Source organism: Acanthochromis polyacanthus, chromosome 2, assembly GCF_021347895.1.
Source record: "Acanthochromis polyacanthus isolate Apoly-LR-REF ecotype Palm Island chromosome 2, KAUST_Apoly_ChrSc, whole genome shotgun sequence".
Lineage (NCBI taxonomy): Eukaryota > Metazoa > Chordata > Actinopteri > Pomacentridae > Acanthochromis > Acanthochromis polyacanthus.
Genome location: NC_067114.1, coordinates 17,893,816 through 17,920,183, shown reverse-complemented (window position 1 = coordinate 17,920,183; position 26,368 = coordinate 17,893,816). Strand labels below are relative to the sequence as shown.

General features: G+C 41.1%; 1 protein-coding gene across 3 annotated transcripts in view; it reads right to left on the bottom strand.

Annotated features, from left to right (window-relative positions):
• LOC110961457 (MAM domain-containing glycosylphosphatidylinositol anchor protein 1) overlaps nt 1-26,368 on the bottom strand; it is a 193,996-nt gene that overhangs the window by 125,001 nt on the left and 42,627 nt on the right. For all 3 annotated transcript variants that reach the window (XM_022209079.2, XM_022209087.2, XM_051938119.1), the window contains exon 3: nt 10,079-10,218. In XM_022209079.2, coding sequence (XP_022064771.1) covers nt 10,079-10,218 — 140 coding nt within the window. The remainder of the gene's footprint in view (nt 1-10,078; nt 10,219-26,368) is intronic.

Sequence of the window (26,368 nt, the reverse complement as noted above, 5' to 3'; positions counted from 1 at the left end):
ATTTGAGCTCTCGCTTTCGTTCTTTTGGTATGTGCAAAGCAGATGATGTCATTGCTGATTGGCATGATGATGCCAGGCTGCTGAGAAAGGTGAAACAGGATACATGAGGGAAGTAAAGAAAAGCCTGACGGAAGACTATGAACATACAGTTTTGATTAAAGCTGAAATGTTTAGTCTCTTTGTACAGATAAATGTGCCTGAATAGTTTTAATACAGAGCTACTGGATGGTTTGAAATCTTGATATTTGAGAAAATATGTCTCCAAGTAACTACTAATCTGCTCGTGACTCTCTCTCACAGCACTTCTAGCTTTGTGTGTTCCTCCAATGTATTAGAAGTCTTCAAAAAGAGTCAATCATAACATATCCTGTTGACATGAGAAAAAATCTCACTACTCATTTAAAACCTCTTATCTACTCCCTGTGAAATCTTTCCCTATTCAGGATACCCAAATGGAAAAAGAAAAACTGTAAGGCCCAAATGCTTGTTTAGCATGTAGCTAAACACAACCTAAACTACATCAGTTCAAACAAAAGTCAACGAAGACATGGTTTATGCCATACATGCGCTACCATACCCCAATACCTTCAACATCTTGTCAACACAAACACATCTCCACAAAATTACACTCCTATACAACTAAGCTGCATTCTTATTTATGCTTTGTATTTTTGCATCTGTGATGTTGTTGGAAATGATTTCAAAATGAATGAGGGAAAAAGTCTGCACAAGGAAGCAGGTGAAGATGGATCTGAAGTTCTATTTTTGTTCATTTCATTTTGGTTTTAAATCCCTGTTTGAGCAGGGTTAAGCACAAAAAGTAGGAGGTTAGGCTTACAAAAATATCACACTTTTGGTGAAACTTTTCGCACTAGTATTTAGAAGCTTAGGTAAGTTTAGGCACCAAAACTCCATGGTTATGTTTAGGAAAATATTAAGTTAAAATACAAAACTGTCACAACATCTTTGGACTCTTTTCCTCAACTTTCTGAAATCACTATTTACACAGAAGTCATAAAATAAATATCAAAAATATGTTGATTTGAAATGCAATCAGAATGTGTCACACACAAATGTAACCCAGCAAAAAATACATGTCACACAACTGAAAAAGCAGCTTAGTAAGTTATTTAGTTGTCTCTTAAACATTAAGCTTCTATATATATATAGGAGTGTAATGTTTGGGAGACAGGGTTGAACAATTATAGCTCTATGAAATTCCAGACCTCAAGGCTTAATCTTATGTGAGCTAGGAACTTTTTGTAGTGCCGCAGGTGTGTCTAAAATGTCTTTTAATGACTAATTTCAGTTGTGACACTGAAAAACATACAGCATTCTGATGACTATAAAACCTTGTACTAACATTCAGATATTGTTGAGATGTGCTTCTCTTGCTGCTGATTACACTGTCTGCATGCAGCTGCACAGAAGCAGTGACTGGGCTGTGGGCATTGAATAGAGTTGCCACGCTTTGTTTTTTTCAATTTTTGCCTTGCTTACCATCCCAGTGATCCTGAATAAATTATACTTTGATGCTTATGGTTTATGTAAGATGAACTAAACTGTTGAATTGTGGAGATAGTTTATAACTATGTTTAAGTCACTTTGAACTAGCTTGAAGACGGCACCAGTGACCTTGTGGATGTTAACAGGTTTTAAAGGAGGTCACCTATGCAACAGTGGTACTGCACAAAAACATTGTACAAGCTTTTTAAAATGTAATATTACTTCATCATTCAGTGAAACTTCATTTTTTGAAATTCATACAAACAACCTTGTCTGTCTGTTTATCTCTGTCCTTCTACTCTCTGTTCAATATAGAATGTCATTTTAGTTTGTGAGCGCAGACATTTAGACCTTATCTTTATTATTTTTAGCCTTAGAGAGGGGCTTGTCTATGAAGTACATTGCGTTACCACGGCAGCAGACACTCCAGAGACACTCAAACATACAGACAAGGTATAGAGGAGTTCAGTACATAGTTGCACGCCCAGACACATCACCAGCACAAGTGTGCTTTGTTTTGAGATCGAATTTGATTTGGTCTTTGTTCTGTCTCAAGTAGCCAAGGACACAGATCCTCATTCTCACATAGAAGCAGCTCGGTCCTGTTGCGATTACAGTTCCTTTCTGAAGAAAAAGCTGAAGTGCAGACTTGGCAGAAAAGCTACATTTAAAAGACGTTTTCATCAAGTTTTGGATAACTGATTGTAGTGAAAAAGCGGAGTTGCTGACACAAGACAGCCATGAAGTCAAAATGTTAAAAGGTCTGAGTACTTTCTGAAGCAATGGTGGATCTGTATGTAGTTACAGAACAACATTTCCAAAACACTGAATCAAAGCCTAACAATGCTTTTGTGAAGAGCACTTTGAGTAAAAGATGCGGATTTGCCCAAAGATAGGCAGCAGATGCTCTGTCTCACCTTCTATTGTAAGCATGAATTTCATGAAGGCCATTCCTGGCAATCGACATGGATTTATCGTCATATTTTTGAGTTTTGGAAAACACTCCATTAGTCCTGCGTACAACAGCAAACAACACAATCTGCCAGCTCATCGTCATGTCTTAACTCTCTGTTTCTTCTTCCTTAGTGGTCAGCATGTCCTTTGTGTAGGGCAGTCCTCATCACCACAGTTCATCGACCTCGTTATACTTAATTTTCTTATTTTTTCCCTTTCCATTTCCTTGACGTTTTGTGTTCTCATTTACATCCCTACTCTAGAACACAGACAGGTTTCATACAGTCAACCATAAGGCTGTGAGTGAAACATCTTCAGTGGTTTTAGAAGGTTTCTGCTGGGGTTTAAAGGTTTCTTGTATCTTCTCCAGCTTTCTCTTCCTGAACAATGTCTCGCTGTAAATGTTTTGCATGAATACAGGTGCTGCATGTTATTACACTACATCATCGTATGTAGCTGTCTCTTCACCTTTACCATTTCTTCCTTCTAATTTCATCCTTCACGTACAGTCTGTTCTTCATGTTTGCTGCAATTAACCAAAAAAAAGAAGAAGCAGGCAGATGAACACTTTCTTAGTTCAGCTTCTACTTTTCTCGTGTCTTGTGAGCACCTCCCTCTTCAACTTCTACACATTTTGATCTTTTTCTACTCTTGTTTTCCTCTTCATTCTGCCTCTCTATCCACTTAGGGGTCAAGCAGTGACCTTGTTTGCGTCTAGGTCGTGTTCTCGCTGAGTGCCTGTGCAGCCTCGTGCTGCCACCTGATCGGCCTTGCTTTCAGCCCCACTATCGATCGCCTTGCACTCACCCCTCAAGGACGGAAATCCAAACCCGTATTCCAGACCGCAGCCCTCATCTCCCTCCCTCTTCCTTACTTCTTTCTTTTTCTCTGCCTCTCCACTTTTCTCATCTATGGCTCTCTCCACCCTTTTCCTCTTATAGAATTCATCACATACACACACACTCATGCAAGTCTCAAGGTTGCAATGACCAGCAGACCCATGAATAAATAATAAGAAGGTAGGAATCACTTTCAGAAAAACCATTTACTCTCCTATTGTGTTCTTGAAGAAGCCATGAGTGTGTGTGTTTGTGCCCTGTGTGTGTGTGTGTGTAACAAGAAAAGCTTTGTGAGTGAGACTACAGTGCTTTGTTAACTAAAAGCCCCGCTGTCCCTGGAGTTAACTTGAGTGATGCTACAAGCACCTTGTAGATGACCTCTAACACTAAGGTTTTCCCTTGTGTGGATATTCTGATTTTCACTTTCTTTCTTTCTTTGAAGAATCTTAAAATATTCAAGGATATAGTCAATGTGCTTGACAGGATAACAGCACTGGTGTGACTCTGTTGTCTACATTCTTGAAGAACTAATTTCCTAAAATGATCTACAGTCATGTTTGTCACGAAACAAAGAGGAAATAAAAGGTTAAACTCAGTGTGAACCAGTATTTTTCTTTGTTACCAACACAAAATTGACTTTTCCAAAAATCAAGCAGCTCCTTCCGGTGAACTACAGGTTTCTGACTTGACATATGGTTTATTGGAGCCGGTCATAGCACAGAGGAGAAAGAGGAGAGAGAAAGCCTAAAATAAACAAAGAAAGGGATATAGAGAGATAGAGAAATTTGGAGAGCTAGATGGGGACAGGATGAAGAAAAAAAGATCAGTTTGGGAGGAGGGAAGTAAGACAAGGATGGAAGAAGAGCACAGAGGAGAAAAACGTGAAGAGCAAATGATGTGTGGTGAGAATGATGAAGGAAAAAGATGACAATAAAACAATAGGAGGGGAAAAGCTGCAACAAAAAGAGGAAGAAGGAAAGACACAGACAAAGAAAGACAGACAGAGAGAGAAATTATTAGATTTCTCTCTCCTCTGTATGGATCAGGGTGAGAGCTCCCTTTTCAATCCAATCTAGCTCAGGCAAAGGTAAACAATCAGTCTTGATAAAGGATTGGATAAATCCTCAATCAGACTCATTCTCAGTAAAGCAGCTATTTATTGGGCTGGCCTCACATGGCTAAATTGGATCCTCCTTCTTGTGAGAGAGATGAAGAGAGAGAGTGGAGAAAGTGGATGGGAAAGTCTACATCATCTCACTCAGAGAAAGACGCGGATTAAAGTTTTTGCGAACAAAATGGTCTTTGCATTAAAAAATAATACACAGAATAAAAGTCTTTACTGGTAATGCATTTTGACTGAAAATGTAGCAAAATCTACTGCCAATCAGAACTCATACATCAAATTCCTATGATCTTAAACAGACCTATCAGAATGTGGGACACAAGCAGCTCCCTCCAAAAGCCAGAAACCAGACACGGATAAAAGATTTTCAGCTGCTATGAAACAGCTTATCTGATTAATAAAATATATAGCTTTAGTGTTTCTAAAGAGTCAGTGTGGTCCGTTCTGCAGTGGGTGTGTTTGTCAATAAATATATTAAAATCTTGTCAGCACAATATTGTAAGTGTATTATATCTTTGAAGTGTGACAACAGGGACCATTATGAGGACATTTGCACTTGAAATGATTACATTCATAAATAATAACAAAGCCTGGACACTTCTTGAACATTTTGCATGTCTTCCAACACCTAAAGGCCAATGCAAACTTCTCAGGGAGGATGGGAAAATGATGTGATGTGGTTCATAGCTGTAGCTGTATTTTGCCTCATCATGTGATGAAAACCCCAAAGAATAAGAGTCCAATTCCCAAATGAGATACTGCACTTACATTTTACAAAACTGTAACTAGTAAGCATTTACCAAAAAATGTTTTAACTGAGGTATATTTAGACATTCCTTTGAAAATATTGATCAATCTGATTTGAATACTGTTCTTTTTACAACATTGCCCTTGGGTATGCTGAAAGAAATCTATGTTTCTGCCGAAACAACAACTTCCCACTTGTTTTTAAGTTCTCAATACATATTCTAAGCTGCTAAAGTCACTCTAGGCCAATGTCACATATCTTTTTTCCCCAAACCCAGTGAGCTTCTAGGTTTGGATTTCTGATACGAGTATGCGTCAGATAGCAGCAGAACATATACTGACACAAGACAACGGCTTGATGAGCTTTCATATTTACTCAAAATGACAGAGGAAAATAATACAGAAGGACACAAGAAACCACAACTTTGTGCACTGGCAGCACTGGGACTCTATGGATGAGGAGGCATGGAAAGCTGTGAGGATGGATGAAGGAGAAGCTGGGGTGACAAGGATCAGGTTATCAATACAGCCAATGGAGTGCAGTGGAAACTCTGTAAGCCCAATGGGACCCCATGCGGAATGCAGCAGTGTGCTACTCCAGCAGAACACAGTGGGACAGAGGTCAGAACATTAACTGTTTACCTCCATCGTCACGGTCTAGTAATCCTAAGTATCTTGTACTTGCTTTGTAGGCAATTTGTCTCATGGACAACCTAATATAGACACTGCGTGGCACTAATAAAATCATATGTACAGGTTTATGTTACAGCTGTTATGTAATTATCCAATCATCTTGTTGGGTATTATCTGATATCCGTCTTGTTTTCTCTCTCTTCCTACATGTGGAATGTATGTCTACACATGGCCACATTTTACATTTCCACATGCTGTTTCAATCAACATTCACTATGTGCTGGCATGGTTATTGTTAATGAATCATTGACAGAGATGATTTCCTGGAAGCTGAACCTTTACGGGGCTTTATACTTACATGTGTTGATGTGGTAAGAACTAAAACCTTGAGGTTTAGAATAGCTGTGAAATTATGCAAGGGAAATCATGAAATGACATAAAATAGGGAATTGATGCTTTCAACTGTATCTCACTGTTTATTGCAAATACAGTTGGCTAACGTGTCATCTGGCAACAAGGAAACCCATAGCAACACTTGAAACCTATTGTGTGTATCGATGTGCTTGAAAGCTCTGAAGAAGACACGTAACCTTGTGTTGAGACTGTTTTGCGAACATCAAGGCCAAGAATGTCTAAGTGCCTTGAAATGCTTTTTGTGTGACTTAGGAAGAGATGCTGACGGAAAGCATTGACCGTGAGAAAACTTAAAATGAAAGAAAAAATGACAAGACTTTTATCGTGAAGGCGCATGATCTCTTCAACTACTCTGCTCTAAATCTTTTTGGGTTACATAATCCAGTTGATCTTTGTTTCCTTCAAATTTGATCCAATTGCATAAATATCGCCCACCATTCTGAGACATCTACTGGGAATATCTTTCTGAAACTGTGAAGCCATTTCCATACATGCTTTTCTCCTCAGAAAAACACGTGAATGATTTAATCAAGATCCAGCATGTTGCTTCTGCCTCCGTTTTCATGTCCGAAGGCATAAGGAACTGAGATGTTTTCACAGCTGCAACTCCTCGCCACAGTTTGTCTGCTTCTTTGTCTCTCTGCCTGCGTTTGTTCGTGTGTTGTACATGCACGTTTTCTCACTGACAGATGCATACATATACATGCGCGCACACACAGAAGCAAACGCTGGAATACGCACCCATTCAACCAATGTCTCTTTGCCAGAGGCAGTGTGAGTCTTGTTGGTGCACTCACCATATACATTTTGCATTCTGACAATGTGACCAAAGTGATCATTATTCAAAATACACTCCCACCTCCGACCCAGAACAAGCAATCACTGACGCAATTTCCTACATTTTTGAACTGCTCCAGGGGAATGAACTTGTGCGGTATGTGTTTTTCAGAGCATGTTTTGTATAATGATTATAGCTGCAGCTCTGGTGAAAATAAAAGTTTTATTAAAAGTTGGATTTGGTTTTGAGCACAAAGGCTGTAAATGTGAGGTACATCTCCGGGTGTGAGAGAGAGACAGAGGGTGGACGGATCAAATGAGAGAGAAATGATATACACAGGTTAGGTCAACAGTTTGGGATGTAATTAGATATTGAAGCTTTGTACAAATGACTGTTTTGCATCTGGCGGGTAACACAATCAAGCTGCTTCCCACACACACACACACACACACACACACACACACACACACACACACACACAAATAGAAGAAAACAAGGCCGAGACACAGCCACTGTTTTATTCATGCTGATGTGATGCCAGTGGACGTGCACCCGTGAGGAACACTGCTTTTCTCACCTCACCCACTCTCCCACAAATACGCACAACCCACACGGGCCCTCCGCAGTCACCTCAGTTCATTTTATATGTAGCTCTGTGGGCTCGCACACATGGACGCTCACAGAGACCCTGGTCCAAAATGTTTTGCTGGAGTTCAACCCAGAAAACCAGATGAGTCCACTGCTGGCTGACTGTGCTGCTGCGTCTGTGTGTGCGCTTTAATGAACGTATTTTTCACTGCTTGAGTGTTTATGTTTGTTAGCAGACATTAACACACACAATATGTATTTATGTTTGGATATATATTTTTCAGTGCTTAAGTGCCTTTCTATTTGGAGTGTGTCGTTATGAAAGAATGAAGCAATGCTCTTTCTTCAACAAACTAATTGAGTGCACTTTAAGCGCAGCATGTGCAGCCCAATCTGAGCTGTTGTATTATAGCAATTCCGCATTTCTTCCTCTTCAGTCTCCAGCCAACACGGTCTCACGGGGATTCGTGAAACTGTTACGTAAATTTTTTGTTTCTTTTTCGTGTGCACCAACACGATTTCGTCATGTTTTTCGTGCTGCTCACCACGAAATGTTTTTCGTGTTGCTCACAACGAAACCCGCTGTGGTAATCACAGCTGAAAGTGGTTTATACCAGCGGATTCATGACGATCTAAGCTGTCCATCGGCGTATACTGCTTGTGTGATCGCGTTTGCGGCCGCCGGCCGCCGGACATTCTTTAAATTCCTATGCAAATTGGTAAGTGTACCACCGGGTTATGGTTAGGTTATGGTTAGGTTATGGTTAGGGTTATGGTTAGGGTTATGGTTAGGGTTATGGTTAGGGACGATGTCATGCAAAATATAGCGTTGGATTCGCCATGGTTTTACATTAAAAATATAATACACACATTCGTTTGAAATACGTTCTGGGTGGCACGAAAAGTCCGCCGTTTAAAATACATTGGTGCGCATTTCGTGGTGAGCGGCACGAAAAACATGACGAAATCGTGTTGGTGCGCACGAAACCGAAACAAAAATTTACGTAACAGTTTCACGAATCCTCGTGAGATCGGGCTGCTCCAGCGCAACTAAAAATGACAGGGAAAATCTGCAGTGCATTGAAGTGGACAGCGAATAGTTTTACACTGTGATTTTTCTTTTAGCAAATGCATATTTATCTTAATGCATCTTGTTCTATATTTTTAGATCTCACATGTTAAAGCTCGACTGATGCAGCTGCTCAGTTGGCTGCAGGCAAGTACTGTAATTAAATTGTAACAGTTTACAGCACAGAGCACATTTATCCAACCAGTTGTTCTGTGGAATTAGGCCCCTGACCTTTAAGCCACGAAGCATATTTTGCTGCATACTGCTGCCCCTACTCATCAAAACAAACAATACAGCGCTAAACCAAGATATCCTTACGGTGTCACTAACAAGACAAAGGAGTCAGTTGGCATCAACGTTCAGCTTAGAGCCCTGAAGCAGAGTATGGTTTTAACTAATGCCACTGTAAGATGAGTAAAGGGAGAGATTGTGTGACTCAGTACAAACAGAAGCACATTGACACCATAAACATGAGTAATGACTCATGGGTACATCATATAAGTGATGCTAGTTGGTGCAGGGCGGGTTCGGTAACTGATGCTAATCATAGAATGTGCCCACATCGCCTGCAGTCTTTTCAGAGACCGGCATGTTTTGCCCTAAAGTTCTTGAATGAAAGTAAGAACACCATGTAAACAAAGTTAAATTTTGCCAGATTTAAGCAGGTGTTCATGCATTAGAACAGCATGAGCAGCATGTTAAGACCCTAGGCTTTGCTATATTTGTGCCTGGAAAATGGGACCCATATAAAGACAACAAAAATGGTTTGAATCTGAGGCCTACATTTAGACTCCAGCATAGTAGCATAGTCTGAAAATGTGGGATTTCTTGAAGGCAGATATGAGTGCTGATCAAAGCGCATTGATTACATCATTGCCTAAAATAGCCATCAACTCTAACTGGCAAGAGGAAAAATGGCGGATATTTTCAGAAAGATGCATCAACTACTTTACTGTTCATACTGAAGAAAATTACCAGCAATCTTGAGCAGGGTGCATTCTTTTCAATTCAATACAGCAATAGTATGTAGTTTCATACATAAAACAAAAGAGTGATTTTATATATTTCACATTTTTTCCTCAGATTTTTATGATGCCAAATTGAATAACTCATAGTACGACATTACTAAAGTATCTAAATATGTGCTTTTTTTTTAACCAAATGATGAAATAAACCTACATCTTCACCACAAAACATACAAATATTCTATGCATTATTTTTCTGCTCACCATAGATGGAGTGACAGTGTAGCATGTTGGCATGTTGGTTGTGTTCAAAGCCACTAAAAACAATACTGTCAAGGTGTCCTTGAGCAACAGTCTCAGAATATACACGCTCACTCAGTGAAAGTCACCGTGGATCGCTTTGAAGATACATTTAAAAGTGCACACATTAACAAATGATCAGCAGGTGGTATCGGCGCTTACCTGTGGCCGCGGGTGTCCTTTAACAATACACTGAAGCACTAGTGTGTCTCCTTCTTTGATGGTGTAGATTCTCTCGCTGATGTTATCATCCTTGACGTTACACGCGGCGCCTGAATGCACGATCTGGGCGTTGGCTGGAGCTGTGAATGAACACATGGACATGCACACACACACACACACACACAGAAATAGGCATGTAGCCATGCAAACATACACATATACACACAGACACAAACACAGAGGGAAAGAAGCCAGATTACATATTTAGTAACAAAGACTGCAGCAGATAAAAGGTCATTGTCCTGTGGGTGTATGTGTAATACTAGTGCTAGTATTGATGACTCAGATAAATAAATATATCACATTACTTCTGCATCTGCATGTACAGAGTCTTTGGCAAAAATGCTTGAGTGTTATGTGCATTTACTGGAAAACTGAAACACTGGACTCTGTCAGAAGGTCAAAGGGTTGACTCTGGACATTTTGAGGCAAATAACTTTTCTCTTGGCAGTAGTGTTGTGCTGTCTCATCAGTGCAGTCTGCATGACGTCATGTTTTATTTCAGCTCGTTGTTTTATTAACTTGAGTCAGAGACCAACAGTCACGTTGTAAGATTCTGGATGCTGTCAGAATTTTGATGCCAACCCTGTCTCCACAAGATTGCATTCAGATACAGCTAAACTGCATTCTGATTTACATTTTGAGAGAAACCGAATATAGCACTGAAAAAAACATATTTGTGCATTTGTGAGGTTTTAGAAGAATCTGTCAGTTAGAAATAGCTATAAATGCCATGTCTAGAGGAAGGTAGGGAGGATAAAGGCATAGGTCAGAGACTGGACTTCGGCCCAGGAGAACAGGGTTTGTGTCCCTCTTACACCATTACTCTCAAGCTTTTTTTGTTTTTTTTCTCCCCCCCGACTCATTTGCTTCAGCACAAAAACTGTGTGGCTTGGTTTAGGAAAATATCACAATGAGGCTTACAACTCGTCTTATAATTCATAACCTAATCTGTCTCCATGTCTTACAGTCAATTTATGTATTCCTGTTGCTCTGTTCTCTTTCTCACTTCCACACTGTCAAAATCCTTTCAGTCAATCTCTACATCATCCAGGCTGTCCAAGATATTTCATCCAGTCTTTATCAGCCATCTGCTAACTTTGCTCCACCACCAGTGTCTAGATTCCAGTGGGGCCCTGTCCTCATGTCCTACCTTCATCTGGGATTCTACTCTGTGATGTTGCTTATCACAGGAATTGAACTACCAAAATACTTTCATCCAGCGCACTCATGTTTCTGTAATACACTTCTGCTCTCTACTTTCATACAATCTCTCTTTATTGTGCTATAGTTGAGACTTTCACTGCAGTACCTTCATGGTTAGACTGAGAAAAATATTGTTCGGGTAAAAATACAACCCTTGTGGATTTTTTTAAAGCTTCTCCTTCATTTTCTAGGTTACCAGGGTGACGAGTCCTGCCCCATGTAGCACATGACTACTTGGCTGAAAAAGAGCAACAGTGACCCAATATAATAAATGGCAAAAATATGTCGATTTGAAACATATTTTAAATATGTCACAAACAAACTGAATCCAGCAGAAAATATTCTAAAAACTCACTTGCAAATGCAAATTGGGAATGGACACTGGGCTGTTGCGTGTCTTTGGCTACTAAAGATCTAAACTTGGTATGAGATGAGTGGACATCTCTCACAATATCAGAAGTCTAGAGCCACTAGCGAAGATTTAGCCGTCAAGTGCTCAATTGCTTACCTTCATCTGGAGCTGCTGAAAGTTGCAACATGTGGCCTCAAGACAGCTGAGAGGCATAGTTGGGCAACGATAAATTCATTATCATCAACTTGATAACATTTTGAGGATGCTTTTCAGTGATTCATAAGATTAACATAAAGAAAACACCTGAGAATGAAGAGCTACATTTGATAATGAATAAGCCAGCAGTGAAATCTATTATTAATTTGGCTACATTTTTATTACTTTGCACAATAATCAGAACCAAAAAACAAAGCCAGCTTGCATCTTAAATGATCATATTGACCTTCACCAAATTGCTCTGCTCTACACTCGGGCTCTGAGGAAACAACAGGCTGTGCTGCACAAATAATGGATGATAGATGCATGATTGGAGCTCTCTGCAATGGCAACAACTACAGCATCAGAGTCTGCACAGTACTGACCCATGTGGAGGGCTGGCTTGCGTGCAAGTAGCCTCAGATGGCTTCACCTCCCCTATGATGAGGGGAGACAGGAAGGAGGAGGGTAGAGACAGAGACAGAGCGAGAGAAGCAGCGGGTGAGGAGGAAAAGGCCAGAAAGGAGTGTGAAACCCCAGGGAGAGAGGCGTGGGGGACGGGGCTGCACAATGATGTGATTAGCATCGATTCACAGGGAGAACAAATCTTCACTGTGCTCCACAACTGTTATGATTGAACGGACAGGAGGAAAGTGAGGCCCTGTTCACCTAAAACTTCAACTCGATCAGACATAACAATGGTTGGCGTGATCTGGAGCCAGAAATCAAGTTGAAAATAAAAGAAAGCTCTGAAGCTGTCTCACTGTGTTCTCTCTTCTGGAACAAGCTGCCGCTAATAGCTTAAGGTACTAGGACACAGTGAGTGTTCCTGTCCACTTGCATTTGTTCATTTTTGATGAGATTTAACAGGATTTTCTGAGATTAGTATTTTTTTTAATATCAACAAAAAGGTACAGGAAAGAGAGATGGAAGAAAACACAGTAGGTCCCACTCATTTCCATTTGCAAACATGTAATAAAAAACTCGAGCCACGGACTTTTAGCTGTGCACCGAAGCCAGGCTGGTAAATGCACAAAATCCTACACTCTATAATCACACCATAATCTCTGCCAAAGCCTGTCCAAGTATGAAATGAAAAACAAGCATCCTTGTATGAGAGTGGGCACTTTGCGGATCTTAGGAAAACACCACTGCATCTGCACTATACTGTAGGTGATAAGTGAAAGCAATCCTTTCAACCTTTTTGTTCAGCTATCAGTTTTGTAAGTATATGTTTTAGAGTGAAAACAAGAGAGCAAGAGCATCTGTGGTACGAGTTCTGCATTGCCTGCTGCTTATATGCCTTTGTCTGCTTGTGTGTATTTGAGCGAGCGCCTGCTGTTTACAGAGTGTGTGATTGAGACTTAATGCTCTGCTCTGTTGTGTTTGAGGAGCTCATCAGCAGACGAGTCAATCGCTCACTCCTTCAGTTATGTTATTCTTCCAAAGACATCTTTACCATACCATTTTTTTCCCCTCTACCATAGTAACACACACACACACACACACACACACACACACACACACACACACACACACACACACACACACACACACACACACACACACACACACACACACACACACACACACACACACACACACACACACACACACACACACACACACACACACACACACACACACGCAAATACATATTCTGCTGTAGCTGCTCTGTTGCCTTCTCCAACCTCTGCCTGAGCTCAAATGTTTTTCTGTCTCTGGAGCACTGACTTGCAGGAGAAGAAAAGCATGTGGAAAAAGTTCAAGGGCATTTGATGAAAAATTCCAAAACTAATTAAAAAGTTGTGAATACAAGTTAGAGTCTAAACGCTACTCTGTAAAATATAAAATATGGGAGATTTGACATTTATTTTTAGTACAAAACTCACATTTAACCATAATTCAACCAGCATAAGTCTTTTCAGCAAACATGTTGCCTTCAATATACAGTATATCACATTAACACAAGGCAGCTGCTTGGTATAAATGCAGGCGTTCTGCTGGACACTGAGCAGATCTAGTAGGCTACAGTAGTTGGGGGTTAAGTGCCTTGCTGAAGGGCACGATAACAGCCGTTGCTGTGGGACGGGAGATCATATCTTATTTATATTTCTTTCTCGAATATTTCCACAGTTAGCTTACTTTCCAGTAAACTGGTTCATCCAATAATAAGCTAACTGTAACCTCTAGGCAACCGCTTCACTGGTGAAAATCTCTTCCAATCAATCAAAGAAGGTGTAACGCGTGAAAGGATAAAAGCCTAGGAATATTATTCGGGGTAACAGAGCTGAGTTCCAGAACTGTATTGTGCGATCTCAGAAAGATGGAGGGCTGATGTAAATGGTGAATAATTGTCTCCTTACAGCTTATTGGCGTGTCTGCATTAGTTTGCCTCTCTGGAGAGGGAGGGAGGTCGGACAGAGCGGCTCCTCTGTCTGTTCTCGCCTCCGGCAGCTTGGCTGCTTCAACTGTCTGATCGACTAAAGAAAGGGAGGCAGCGAGAGAGGAGGAGGAAAGAAAAGCATGGGAGATGAGGAGGAGAGAGGCAGGAGAGGGAGAGAGGATGAGCAAAAAAACAAAAATAACGGAGGAAGAGAAAATAAAGGAGGTAAAAGGAGACAAAAACAGCTGAGAAGCACTGAATGAAGGAAAAGACTAAAAAGAAACAGTGAAGTCAAAAAAATGAGGAAAGAAATAAGTGAAATTGGGCAGATATACAGTAGAGGTAAGCAGAGAGTCAGAGTGAGTGAGCGTGAGAATAAGGAGGGATGTGGAGACGAATTACTGTAAGCAGGAATTTGATACGGCAAAGAGATCAATGAGAAGGGTCACTTAAGGTGAAAAGAAAAAGTAAAGGTGAAAAAAGGAAGTAGACCGAAGTAACAATAAAATGAAGAATGAAACAAGTGAATGTGGAAGAAGAGCAACTGAGTGAAGGAAAAGAGGTTGGATGGGTTGAGAGTCTCAGGGCAACGCTGAATAAAGCAAAATAAAGGAATGATGCAAACAAAGCCAGAGGGCTCAACCTGTTACACTACAGATAGATACCGTCTCTGCTGTAGTTTCACACACAGCAGAGACATGCAGGCAAAAGTTAAAAAAAACAACAACAAACAAACGTAGTTGTCCCAACTAACTACAACAAATAGAACTAACTAAACCTCAAGGAAATAATACAATCTAAAAGCAATTTAACCTGTTTAACCAGCTTCTGCAAAGCTGGTGTTTGACAAATTATCTCACAATCCTGTCTAGATCTCAGCTAATATACTCTGTATACTGAACATATACACTGAAGGCTGTGTTGCCAAGCAATGCCAAAGGTCCATCAAGGATGGGGAACTCATTTTATGACGAATACAGCATACAGCAGTAATACTGCCTGATTTAAAGACAGAATGGTGTTCATGCAGTTTAACTGGTGCTCATGTAGTCTACCTTTTTGGTAGCATGTTTGAGGGTTGTAGATATTTGGAAAAGAAAAGAAAGTGTAAGTTATTTTAGAAGTATGGCATCTGTAAAAACACAGGATCCTGAAAGGTAACAGAACAGCACAGCCAAGGGTCCCAACAGGAAAAGAAGCATGCTAAGAAGATATTAACACTAATACTGAAGAAGGGTTGTGTTCCGCTCAGAGGTGCATCAATTCAGTTAGTGTGGAAGATGCTCATCAGTCACTGAGAGCTGGTGTTTTGACAGCAATCTATCTGACTCTGATGATTCATCGATCAAAACCGTTCTGCAGCATGCTGATTGAAAGTGTTGTCCGCGCATTATTGGAAACTTTTCTGAGACGTTCAATGCACATTACTTGTAAGTGAAATATAAATATCGGCAAATGCCTCGTCTGATTAATTGATTTGTCACCGCCTGCCATGTTTGTTTTTGTTGAGGGGACAGGACATCTCTCACTAAAACTAATGATGAGACAGGAGAGCTGGTGTCAAACCACACTGACAGCTTGACAGAGTGCTGAGCAGCGTGTGTGATTGTGGCTGAAAGAGTGAATGAGTGTGTGTGTGTGTGTGTGTGTGTGTGTGTGCTGGTGAAATGTGGGTATGCATACATGCATTCAGTGCATGTGTGTGCCTTCATGCACGGTATACTGTATTTTGCCAGAGGAATCCCACAGAAGGTCATGAATCCTGTCGAACACGAAGCCACGCAGAGCATGATTGATATGCGTAGTTACTTTATGAGGGCTGCTCATGCATGCAGATGAGCTCTGTCTCAATTCACTTCATTCACAAGAGACCGCTTAGATGCTTTGGCCCTTCCCCTGCCATCACGAGCAGAAAGGAAAAGGAAACTGGAGGGGGAGAAGGAGATAAGACCAGTGGAGAGTGGGCATACCCGAGAGAAGAGTCACAGAATTTATTGATTAACTCCAACAGAGGGAAGTGTTCATTTGACCCGGAGAAACTCTAATCACACAAACAGTCTGCCTCACACAAAAACAGCTTTATGACCAAAAGTCCGCATGACTCACATTGCCTCAGCATTTTATCAGGATTCTTCTCTGCAGACAGGATGGAGGGAGATCAAATGCTTGATGTCATGACCCCATCCTTTTCATTTTGGCTCGATTGGAGCCCTAGATATCAAAACGCATCGGGGACATTGATTTAGCTTTTGACCTGACCATTAAATGGCTGTTATAAATGAAAGGACTAACCTTCAGTAACCTCTTTGATGCTTTCAATCAACTGTAAACTGCTGTTTTCCTCCTTACACACACACAACAGCAGAATAAATAGATATTTTTCGACTGTATGTTTCTCTGCAAATCAGCAGCATGTTTTCTTAATGCAATAAAGACACTGTCCTCCACTCCACATCTACATCTGTATATAATTTCCCTTTTGCCACTTTTTCTTCAGGCAGATTTAACGGTTAAAAAAGAAACGGGAGAAAAACGGATATTCCTGACCTTCATTTGAATGAACAATAGTCCAGTCATTAAACTTCACCATAAATGGAAAAAGATAATCAAACACAAGAAAATTTTCTCATGAGTGCAATTACAAAGTGTCACGACTTAAGCTGATTAGAATTCTGTGTAAGCTACCATAGAACTTGGAGAGAATAGAACCAATACATTATATTTTGGGTCAGGCCATTTTTTGTGCCCATATGCACAAGTTTTTGACTTTTATTGTAAATGCAAAAGGTAATCTATTAATAAAAAATCCTAATTTAATTCCTGACTATTTTTTTCTCAACCAATTTAGCATATTTATAAACACACTTCAGCACTGACAACAGACAACATACTGTACAGTGTTCATGGCCACACTTTCCTGCAGCACAGCTCCTTTCACTCTTCTACATATGGGAAAAATCTCAACAAAATAAAATAAAAAAAAAAAAAACACCCTGGCTTGTTTGTATTCATTTCAACCAATTACGATCACATTGGGGCTGCACAGTGGCTTGGTGGTTAGCACCTTTGCCTTTCACCTAGAAGATCCCGGTACGTGTCCCCATCTTCCCGGTATCTTTTTACATGGAGTTTGCATGTTCTCCCTGTGCATGTGTTGGCTTTCTCCGGGTACTCTGGGTTCCTCCCACAGTCTAAAAACATGACCAGGTTAATTGGTAGCTCTAAACTGTCTGTAAGTGTGAATGTGAGCATGACTCTTTGCCTGTATATGTAGCCCTGTGATAGACTGGTGATCTGTCCAGTGTGTCCCCTCCCTTTATCCCAAGTCAGCTGGGATAGACTCCAGCCCTCTGCGACCCTAATGAGGATTAATCGGTGTATAGATAATGGATGGACAGATAATTATATTAGGTGGAGTTAAGCCCAGAATGCAGCAATGGTGCCCCCTCAAAATGGTGACCTAGAGAATTGCTTTACTGGAACATTTGCAGGGAGGAAGATGAGTGTCGTCATTAAAACAGATTCTCCACTGAATAAAAGCCAGCAGCGCTGCCGTACTGCTCGATCCAAATCCTTTGAAATTTGAATTTTTTAGTATGATAGGTTATTTGCAAGGGGTCGTTGTTGCTTGTAGTAAAAGGGAAATGGCAACACATGGACAGTAGGAGGAGAGGAGAAATGTGGCAGGCTTATACCCACAACCTACATTTGGTGAGTCATACTAGTCGATACACAAAGTGATACCTTAGAGCTTTTGAAAGGAAGGATTTATGAAACCAATGGTAGCATGTGAATGAATTACACATGCAGAGTCTCACACACGTGAAAGCAAACAAATGCACTAAGCATCAATGGCCTACGGGAAGCTTAATGCAGAGCACAAACAGAAGAAACCCAGTAATTAAGGAAAGGTGATAGAATAGAAAGAAATAGAAAGATCCTCTTCCCAAGAGAAACATGTTTAGTAACATTACTTAAGCAATCTCTACATGTTCGGTAATTCAGTGTGTGTTCACGCATTCCTATATTTGGTGGATATTTTGTCTGTTTATGTGTGCTTTCCAGTGTTTCTTGCATTCTTTCATCTCCATACTCATACATCCATGCATTTGTGCGCATGTCTACATCTGTGCGCGCTTTAGAGCTGCTGAGTGTGTGTGTTAGCTGTTCAAATTCTCCATCTTTTCATGTGGATGACCATGGATGGAACAGTTCATAGAGTATCTGACAGCCAACACTGCTGACTACATACAACCCACACCAGGGAATACAGCTCTCATTAAACTTTCATTTGCTTTATCCACACCAGTGGAGGGCTTTTCTGGGATCTTGAAAATGGCATTTTTGGGGTGTGTTTGATGGCGCGTGATACAAGGTGTGATACCCTGTGCATGTGTACCTGTTTTTCTCAGTGAGGGACTGTGTGTTTTCCACCACAATTGCTGTAAGAGGACAAAGAGATTGTGCGATCAACAAAAGTGTCAGATGACAGCACAAGCCAATAAAGGCGGGATCATTGCAGAGGAAAGGGTAGATTGGAGGGGAGGAGAGGTGCTGAAACAAAAAATGCAATGGAAAAAAAAAGATGTTTTGGGCAACACTGCAGTCTTTACAGCCAAGGACACTGAATATTCTCTTTGAGATATTGCTCAATACAGACTATTGGCAAGCACTGTGGAAAATCCCCATTTTGTCCATCCAGTTTCTCCAAAGCATAACTGAGGTTTAACATCAGTGCGACGATTTGTTTATTTTCCATCTCTTGAGAATTGCCTCAGCTTGATCCGAGTGTAAGCTCCAAAAAATGTTTTTTCTTTTGTTTTTAATGCCCCTATGGTTTAATGGTCTTTGCTGCTGGGATACAAAAAAATATCAAAAATCTGGTAAAATCTAAGTAAAGCAGTAGGGGCCATATATAGTGCAGTGGGGGCTGAAGGAATACAAGGACACAGCTACATAAGCAGGTAAATTTGATATGGGCATAAAAAGACAGCAGTGTTATGAAATGCAGACGGAAAGAGTTGAAAAGTAAGACAGAGAGGAAAGACAACAAGTCAGAGGTGGGGGAGTCAGGGTTGTGACTGTAGTGGAGGACTGGAGTGATGTGAAGTGATTGGGGGTTTGTAGAGCGCGGTCAAACATGAGTCCTACCCCTCAATAAGAGTGTGTTTGCCGCACTTGAGCTTTCCCAGGATGAAAAGATAAAGAGAGGAGAGAGAGAGAGAGGGAGAGTTCCGACAAAGAGATGAAAACCGCTTAGATCTTTGGCACAGACGGACAGAGGAGAGTAAGGAGAAGGAGGCGGAGGGAGAGTGAGGAAGCAGAAGAGGAGAAAATAAAGAGAAATGTGTGACTGGCATTCTCTTTGTGAGAGCTCCATTCACAAAGCCTGTCGTATCCAATATACGCTGTGCTGGAACTGACAGACTGAGAAACAGCAAAAGAGAAGAGAAGATCAACAGTTTATTTCACTAACAGTCATATTAGGTTCTATGAGCACCTTACAAGTCATGTTTATATGTCAAAACGGTAATAAACCATCTCATCAATGCCTACATTTGTAGATACACTATCTGTAACATTATCACAAGTGGCTTAAATAGCATTTGAGCATAAAAGTGATAGAACAATGACAACGTAACAGATACACTTCTGTTTTAATCAACCCAGCAGTCTGCACAGACCACATAACCACTCACGTTTCACTCGCACCTTATATGTATAAATGCAACCCTAAATATAGTTGAAGTGTACGTTACTTTGCACAGATGGCCTACTCTTAATTACAACCAGTCTTTCTTCTGATTACCAAGTTGACCATTAGGTATCAGAAAATGTAAAAAAAAAAAAAAAAATCCGACTGTACCTTTCAGTTTATGTATCTATTTGGTTATTTTCATTTAATTTTTCCCTATTGATTGCGAAATACTTCTGAAGTGTAATATGCCAACCTTGACGTATACTGAACGCTACTCTAACAGTTCACCGTGGTCTGGCACTTTGTCTTACAGAGAGTCACGAGGAGTTGGAGCCTATCCCAGCTGACACTAGGTGCAAAGCAAGGTACAGCCTGGACAAATCCATCACAGGCCTAACACAGAGAGATAGGCTCACACTCACACCTATGGTCAATTTAGAATCATCAATGAACCTACCGTGCATGTCCTTGGACTGTGGGAGCGAGAATCCAGAGAACCATGCAGGCACATGCACGTGCAAAACAACCCAGAGATTTAAACCCAGCATCTTCTAGCTGTGAGGCAACAGTTTTAACCACTGCACCTCCATGTCACCCAGTCCATCCATCCATCCATTGTCTATACATCACTTAATCCTCATTAGGGTGGTGGCGGGGCTGGAGCCTATCCCAGCTGACTTTGGGTCACTGTGTATCCCATTTTAAAGTCATTAAAAGATAATTTCCTCAGAAAGAAGGGTTATTGTGTAAAGGTCAAGTTTAAGTCTTTTACTGTCTAATCCCCACTGCATTCCCTGTAATAATGTTTTGGCAAGCACTGTATGTCAGTTGAACATAAGCTGACCAATGTTAAAGTAATCGCTGCCAAAAAAAAAAAAAAAAGGCAAACTAGAGCACATTCAAATATGTACTTTTTTGTACATATATTTTTAAAGAAGGCTTTGGGTTTGAACCTACTGGTCAGCAGAGGCCTTCCTGTCTACAATTTGCATGTTCTCCCTGTGCCTAGGAGAGATATGCACAGTCCCTCCCATGGCTTCTCCAGCTTCAGCTAACTCAGAATCAGTGAATCCATATTAGCTGTAGGTGTGAGTGTGAGCATGCATGGTTATCAGTCTCTTTGTGGTAGTGCTCTGCTGAACTGGTGTCATGTCCAGGGTGTACCCGACCTCTCAACCAATATTAGATCCAGCCCCCATCTGCAACTCTCTGCAGGATAAAGCAGGTACAGCTAATGGATGTATATTAAAATCATCTTGACAAGTTAAATAATGTAGCTGGATATTGGAGAAGTTGGTGTAATTCAGCTTCAAGTAAAATAAACAAGTTCCTCAATCACCTTTAATTTGAAACCCAACAAAACATCAGTGTGCAGTTAGAGCTCCAAAAGCACATATTGATAACTTGATTAGAGTTTAAAGTGTTGTTCAGACACTGCAATCGACAAATCCACACTCGCACACACACAAAAACACACCCACATTACTGCTGCTCAAAACAGCAGCAACTCTCTGCCTGAGGGTGCATAACCACACCACAGCTTTGCACAGATTCCTAGAACTAATTAAGTACAAAGTTACCATCATTATAAGTATGATGCACTATGTTTGGGTGTTTTGACATTAATAAAGAAACAAAATGATGGGGGATGTCTAAAACAATGTAACAGAGGATCTTAGCTGGACAAAATGTTTTGACATTAAAGCGACAATGCAACCTAAATGTCACAGATGAAATCAAATCAGTCTTACAGACATGCACATGTCCCGCATTAAGCTATATCCCTCCTCTAGGGTATTCTCACTGAAATATTTTAATCGTATGAGACTGAGCTTAATTGGGCACCCTGATGGACCTGCTATCTAATGTGTTAGCGCTTCTCTTGACGACCCCACTCAATGCTTCCAGTCCTGTTACATTCCATAGTGCTCATCATAAATGTTGAAATGAAGAAAGTCAGGTAATGTCTCCAATAAGTGCCAGAGACGTTTGAGATTAACACTTCCTACATAATAATTTCCAACCATCTCTGGGTCCCTTAAAGAGACACAAACATCTGTTAAGATGAGAAAACACACTAAGAGCCTTGAAAACAGAGAGAGAAAACAAGAGAGAGGACAGTAACAGCTGGTGAGGTTTGGAAACTGAAGCACAGGTTTTGCTTATTTCATTACGTGTGTGTATGCGTTGCTTCTTTTCTGTGTTTATGCAGCATATGCCACACAAAAGCACCTTGGGTGTAACATATGGGTTATTCCATTCAATGCAGCTTTCTGGAACTGGATGGGGAGTGTAAAAAGGAAAAAGATTACTTCTCTGTAGTTCCTGCTATTACACTGTGTGGAGAGGACACCTTTGACCTTTAACCAGCATTTCATTGGTCCAGTTTAAAAAAAACCAACAACTATAAGAAAGCATACTATATTCACACTATTCAAACACACAAAGAAAATTAGAACAAGTGATTGTTCAGCTCCACTAACATATGCCTTCAACTCCCCAAATAGAATCTCTTCCATGCTTGACACCATTTTACAGTATGTGATCTCTATTCTAAGACATGCAGCCACAAGACCTCTGAACATGAGTTCAGCATCTACAGTTCCTGTTCCCTTTCATTGTTGTTCTCCGATTAAGATGCTCATCTTGGTTGACCTATCAAAATATTAACCAGAGAGACATTTCTGCGCTGTGCTGCACAATATCGAAGACCTGACACAAAGTCTGTCCTCTTGCCTTAGACCAGCAAGCTGCAGTACAGAGAAACGGGGAGTCAGTGTGGACAGCTGAGCCAAAGATGCTGCAAGGTTCCCTCAGCTTGGCAAAACACACAGTGACTTCCTGCTCTATGGCCTCAAAGTGCCATGTGTTTTTTTTTCTCTTTTTTTTGTGTAGCAATGGACCCATGCACCACTCTCCACTGGAGATCTGCACTGCGTTTTTCTTTGGGAGGTTTGTGCAGGGACCACCAGCTGCCTCTGGGACACGACCCTGGCACCGACACACCAAACCACCTCTACTCCTGGACACGAGAGGAGACGAGAGGAGGAGGAGGGAGAGGAGATATAACAGGAAGTCACTGGGCAGACAGAAAGAGTGGGGGAGTAATGAAAGCAGAGGAGAGCAACACCGCATTTAAGAGGAAAGACAAAAGTAGTGAAGACAAGGCAGTGCGGCGTGGCGGTCATGTGCCTCACATCATCCGTCTGCCTGACTGTCAAACTGACCTTATTCCATTCAAGCATAATGCTCCAGCTCCCTTTGATGGTGCACATAAACTCACACGTGCACATTACAAACCAACAAGAGGCAGATTTGTTGTAAACGAAGCACAAAATGTGTGCGCGGGTACATGGGTGTGTGCATTTCCAAGTAAACTGCAGCAGGGCAGCCAACAATGCGCAGCGGTCAGGCCAGGTGAAGTGGTAGGAAGGAAAGAGGCACTGAGGAAGGAAGTCGATAAAGAGGAGAGCGAGAAGAAACGCTTGAACAAAAGGTCAGAGTAAGAACTAGGAGTGGAGGGGTGGGGGGGTGGAGGAGAGCGTGTGTGCTGGGGGATCCTCACAAGTGGAGAAGATATTATGCATTCCATCTGTTTTAATGATCATGCCAATAAAGCGACTGAAATTGGAAGATTGAAATTTACAGAACAAGGGAGACGGACAGACAAAGAGTACCTGACAGAGAACTGCAGAGGCAGACTTCAATACGGACAGACGGAGGAAGAAAGGCAGAGATGGAAAGGTCCTAACAAGCACGATGTGTAAATCATATGGGAGACTACGAAAAAGTAAAGAGGAGAGAGCATTAAGTGAAGGTAGAGATGCAGACTAAACTCGATGAGCCCTCAGTAGAGGGCAGAACCACGCCCTCTACTGGCGAAAACCCTGTCCTCCCTATACAAATGATGCAATATGTATCAATTTTGATCATCGTACGTATCTCCCTTCCTATTTGATCTGCTGACCTGTAACTCCACAACTGAGTAGGGGACCTTAGACTGATCTTCAGTGCCAAGTTTGATTATCCTGACTTCAGCACTTGCAGAGATATTGGAACGGACATAGCCACATACATACATACATACATACATACCCAGCCAGCCAGATACCGCACTGAATGCAGTAACCTCGCTGACGTTCGTCAGGCGTGGTTAATGAGGACGCCACAGAGAGAGAGAGACCGAGAGGAAAAGCAAGAAAGGGAAAGCAATTACTTCCCATCGAAAACGGAACTCCTTGTGAGCCTGTCAAAACAGCCAGACATTGGATATTGAATAGCTTCACATTAAAACACTAGAGCTATTTTACTCATTGATAAATAAAACTTCATTAGTGTCTCACTCTTAATTCAATGCAGGCCATTTTAAGCTGCTGTTAGTATTTAATGAAGTGCGGGCTCACAATAGAGGCGGAGCTCGACAACAGTGTAGAGAGATATCATTTTAAATAACAAAAATAGTAATAGTAGTAGTTAGCTGACTTAGTTAAAGATGACAGTTTTGTCACTTTGTCTAAATATGGCTCTCAATGCTCTAGCAGTCTTGTTATATAGATTTAACAGAGATGAGTGAATATCGTCAGGCGTCACATTATTTTTTAGAAGTTCAACACTACCAAAAGCAAATGTGAGTGATCTGATCAAGCACAAAGAATAGGGATGGGGTGAAAGAAAGAAAACATCATTCAATCTGGTAGGGCATAGATTAGGCCAAAGGGATCAAACGATGTAGGCCCATTGACACATCATCAGGGGGAATATTAAAATTATTCAGTGGAATGTGATAAATGAAAAACGGCCATGAAGCCACATGAACAGAACACAAAGTTTCAGGAAAAACTAACAGCATTAGTATGACAAGGGCGCTAAATTTTTTTTTTTTTTAAAGGCCTCAACATGGCTGGCTGTACAGTGGCTTGGTGGTCAGCACTTTCACCTTGCAGCTAGAGGATCCCTGGTTTGCTTTCCGGCCTTCCCAGGATTTTTCTGCATGGAGTTTGCATGTTCTCCCTGTGCATATGTGGGTTTTCTCCAGGTACTCCGGCTTCCTCCCACAGCCCAAAAACATGCTCAGGTTAATTGGTAACTCTGAATTGTCTGTAGGTGTGAATGTGAGCGTGATTGTTTGTCTGTATATGTAGCCCTGTGATAGAGTGGCGACCTGTCCAGGGTGTCCTCTGCCTTCACCCCAAGTCAGCTGGGACAGACTCCAGCCCCCCGCGACACTACTGAGGATTAAGCAGCGTATAGATAGATAGATGGATGGATGGATGGATGGATGGATGGATGGATGGATGGATGGATGGATATGGCTTCTTATGGGTACACCCTCTACTCTCACCTTAGCTTGCTGAAAGGGCTCATGGACTTCATGGTCCTTGTCAGCCACTCAAAATCTTAACCTAATGCTGGTGCAGCAGCTTCACTCTAGTTGCCATCAGTCACCAATAGTGCTACAGTTTCTTTCATGTTTGTTAATTTATTGCATCTAATTGATGTTTGGTCAGTTTACCTCAAAGCTGATTTTACTTGCTGCCTTATTTAATGCGTATCAAGATAGTATCATCTGTTTATTCTTTATTGTTATATTCAGTGTGTTAGCAATTACACACTTTCATGTGCCCGGAAAAACGTAGTTAAATCTAAAGTAAAGCAGTTGAATTCAGGTTAATGACTTTTTTTCTTCCGATACAACGATCAATAATTATCAGCATCAGCTAAAACCAACCACTCTAGATGTATGAAAGTATTGCATTTGGTTCCTTGAGCTTTATAGTACATCCACATAGATTTAAGGTAGTTCACCCTGTTTAGTCAGTTCATCTTGCAAGAGATAGTGTAACAAAGTCAGCACATATTTGAAAAGTATTAGAAAGAGCAAAAAAAGAGACTACCCTAGCAATACAGTGACGATTCAATAAAGGCCTGTTGGATGAAAAGTATAACCAATCTGAGAATTTTACTGATTGGACACCAGATTGAAAACAAAACTAGCTATCAGAAATAGGGCTGCACCTAACGACGCGCCGACGAGTCGTCTGAGCACGATACGTCATCAAAAGCGGAAGTGAGCGCGCAATGCAAAAGAAATTCCCTTCCGTGGATGTCCGCATTCTATCGTAAACATGGATGTCAGCGTTCACTATACAGCTGTATCTAAACGCGGACGTCCGTGCTGCATCGTGCATACATAATACATACACGATGCAGTGCCGACGTTCGTCCGTGTTCCGCGCTCCGGTCGGAAGGAAATTTCTGTTGCATTGCGCGCTCACTTCCACTTTTGAGGACGTATCGTGCTCAGACGACTCGTCAACGCGTCGTTAGGTGCAGCCCTAATCAGAAACCTTCCCTAAGCAAAAACTGAAAATGCACAGCATACCAGATCTAACA